General features: G+C 42.5%; 1 protein-coding gene across 1 annotated transcript in view; it reads left to right on the top strand.

Moving 5' to 3' along the window:
- The first annotated feature begins 856 nt into the window (after positions 1–856).
- LOC102198890 (zinc finger protein 354C-like) overlaps positions 857–2,031 on the top strand; it is an 8,021-nt gene continuing 6,846 nt past the window's right edge. The window contains exon 1 of the mRNA XM_005755401.1: positions 857–1,026. Coding sequence (XP_005755458.1) covers positions 1,008–1,026 — 19 coding nt within the window. The 5' untranslated portion in view covers positions 857–1,007. The remainder of the gene's footprint in view (positions 1,027–2,031) is intronic.

Below are 2,031 nucleotides of genomic sequence, written 5' to 3'. Positions count from 1 at the left end.
CCTCTGCACGTGCCTGAGCATCACAGGCATTCAGATTCATCCTGTCATTGTCAGTGATCCTGCACCAGAATCTATCTCTCTGACACAGAAAAGAGTCAGACCACTAATTAGGAGCTGGAAATTTAACACATTATTACTGAAAGAACAAGACTTCATTAATTCAGGTACACAAAGGTACTTAGGTGTACCTGTGTGTACACCTGTGTGCACAAACAGGTACTCACAGGGACTCTATTTTCTGAGGGGCTGAGGCTGTTCTTTCAGCCAATGCTCAGGATTTTCTATGAGTCCATCCTCTATGTTGTGTCATGCTGGGGCAGCAGGAAAAGCTGATCTGAAAGGCCAGTGATGTTGTGGGGATGGAGCTGGATTCTCTTAATAAGGTGGCGTCACACTTCATGAGGTGCTGGCCAGTCACAGGAGTGTGTTCAGTGAGACACTAAGATTTTCCAAATGCACCACTGAGGAAATCACTCCTGCCTGTGGCTCTATCTCCATCTAATGCACACCCTTAATATCTGCACATCCTCTACCAGTCAAAATAACACAATAACAAAGTTTTACAGTTGAGAGTAAAATGACAATAATATATATTTAATCTCTGTAATATTCTGGATTTTTATAATAAAGCTTTTTTTGTATATATTAGAGCTTTTTCTTAAGCTCTTTCTTAAATTTTGCAACTTTGTAATTTATTGTAATATTTAACTTAGTCCAGGTTGTTACTGTTGTTGTCTCGCAGCAACAGTAACCACATGATTTCCTTAGGGATCATGTGGATTAATAAAGGATTCTGATTCTGATGACATGGGCTTGCTTTAGCGTTGTGGTTTTATTTTGAAAAATGTGCCGGAAGTGATAGCGGCCAGTTGAGCGGACTTCACGCTGTTCTCGCTTAGCAGAGAGAATTACAGCTGGAACCAGAAAGTTCTCCACAGTCCAGTTCTGTGGACGGAGCAGAGGTGGACTGACACAGTGAACCACCGGATGTGGATTTAAAAGCGGAAATGGAGGCAAGAAGAGAAGGTTAGTTTAGTCGCTGCTGCTGGAAACAGGCTCAGTGTTGTGCTAGTGCTGCTAAGCTAACGTTAGCGTCGTGCTACAGATGCGGCTGTCGGGTTCAGCAGCAGTAAACAGAACATTTCAGGACGTCACGGCAGAACGTGTCGGGGATTTAAAGACAGCAGGTCAAAGAGTGTGATTATCTTCAGTCTGGGGTGTAGTCTCGTTGTCAGCCCGAAGGCCGGAGCCTCACAGATGCCTCCCTATTATACTTAAAATGCTGCCATTTGTTTATATATACTCGTGTTCCAACTGTGGCATCCGCAGTTTCCACGAACAGCAGCACAGACCTGCTAGTATATGATAAAGTGATCTACTACAAGCTTCGATCGCACCTGTTCAAGCACTTTCTAACATTAAAGCCTCTATGTGTGCCACAAGCGTCGGTGATAACCAGAGACCACAAGCAAGCATTCTGAAGTTTGTCCTGTGCTTTTTGTGCTGTCCAAAAACTGTTATGATGGTGTATATGTTGATTAATATTAAGTTAAGTTGAATATATGTTAATACGACTGGAGATTTTCTGCAGATTTTTCTCTGTAAAACAAACGGCGGTGGATAGAGCAGCTACAAAATTAACATCAGAGTTTGTTAATCAGGTGCTCTGGGTCCTGCCAGCTTTTTCCAGTAAAGGATGTAATTAGGGCTGGGCCATATTATACTGTTTACAGTAATACCGGTACAATGTTAGGCAACGAAAAGAAAATGAAATATCGCGATAGAATATGGGTAAAACGCGCATGCGCAGTTCCTTTGTTTTCATACGCACATGGCTGATTGTTGAGTGAAACAGATGAACCAGAATTGGTTTGTAAAAATGGTGCAACTTCAGTGATGTGGAACTGGTTTGGTGTTTGTCCGTCAGATACACGACAAAGCACATGTTTTTGCAGAACATGCAAGCGGCCGTCATTATTGTCGGACTAAGATGCTCTTAAATCTGGGAGTAATCTGGGTCCTAAACTCCGT

Source organism: Pundamilia nyererei, unplaced genomic scaffold (assembly GCF_000239375.1).
Source record: "Pundamilia nyererei isolate P.nyererei 1_Seehausen unplaced genomic scaffold, PunNye1.0 scaffold01380, whole genome shotgun sequence".
In the NCBI taxonomy this organism is placed as follows: Eukaryota; Metazoa; Chordata; class Actinopteri; order Cichliformes; family Cichlidae; genus Pundamilia; species Pundamilia nyererei.
Note: the sequence above shows the minus strand (reverse complement) of the source record. Positions and strands in the feature narration are given on the sequence as shown.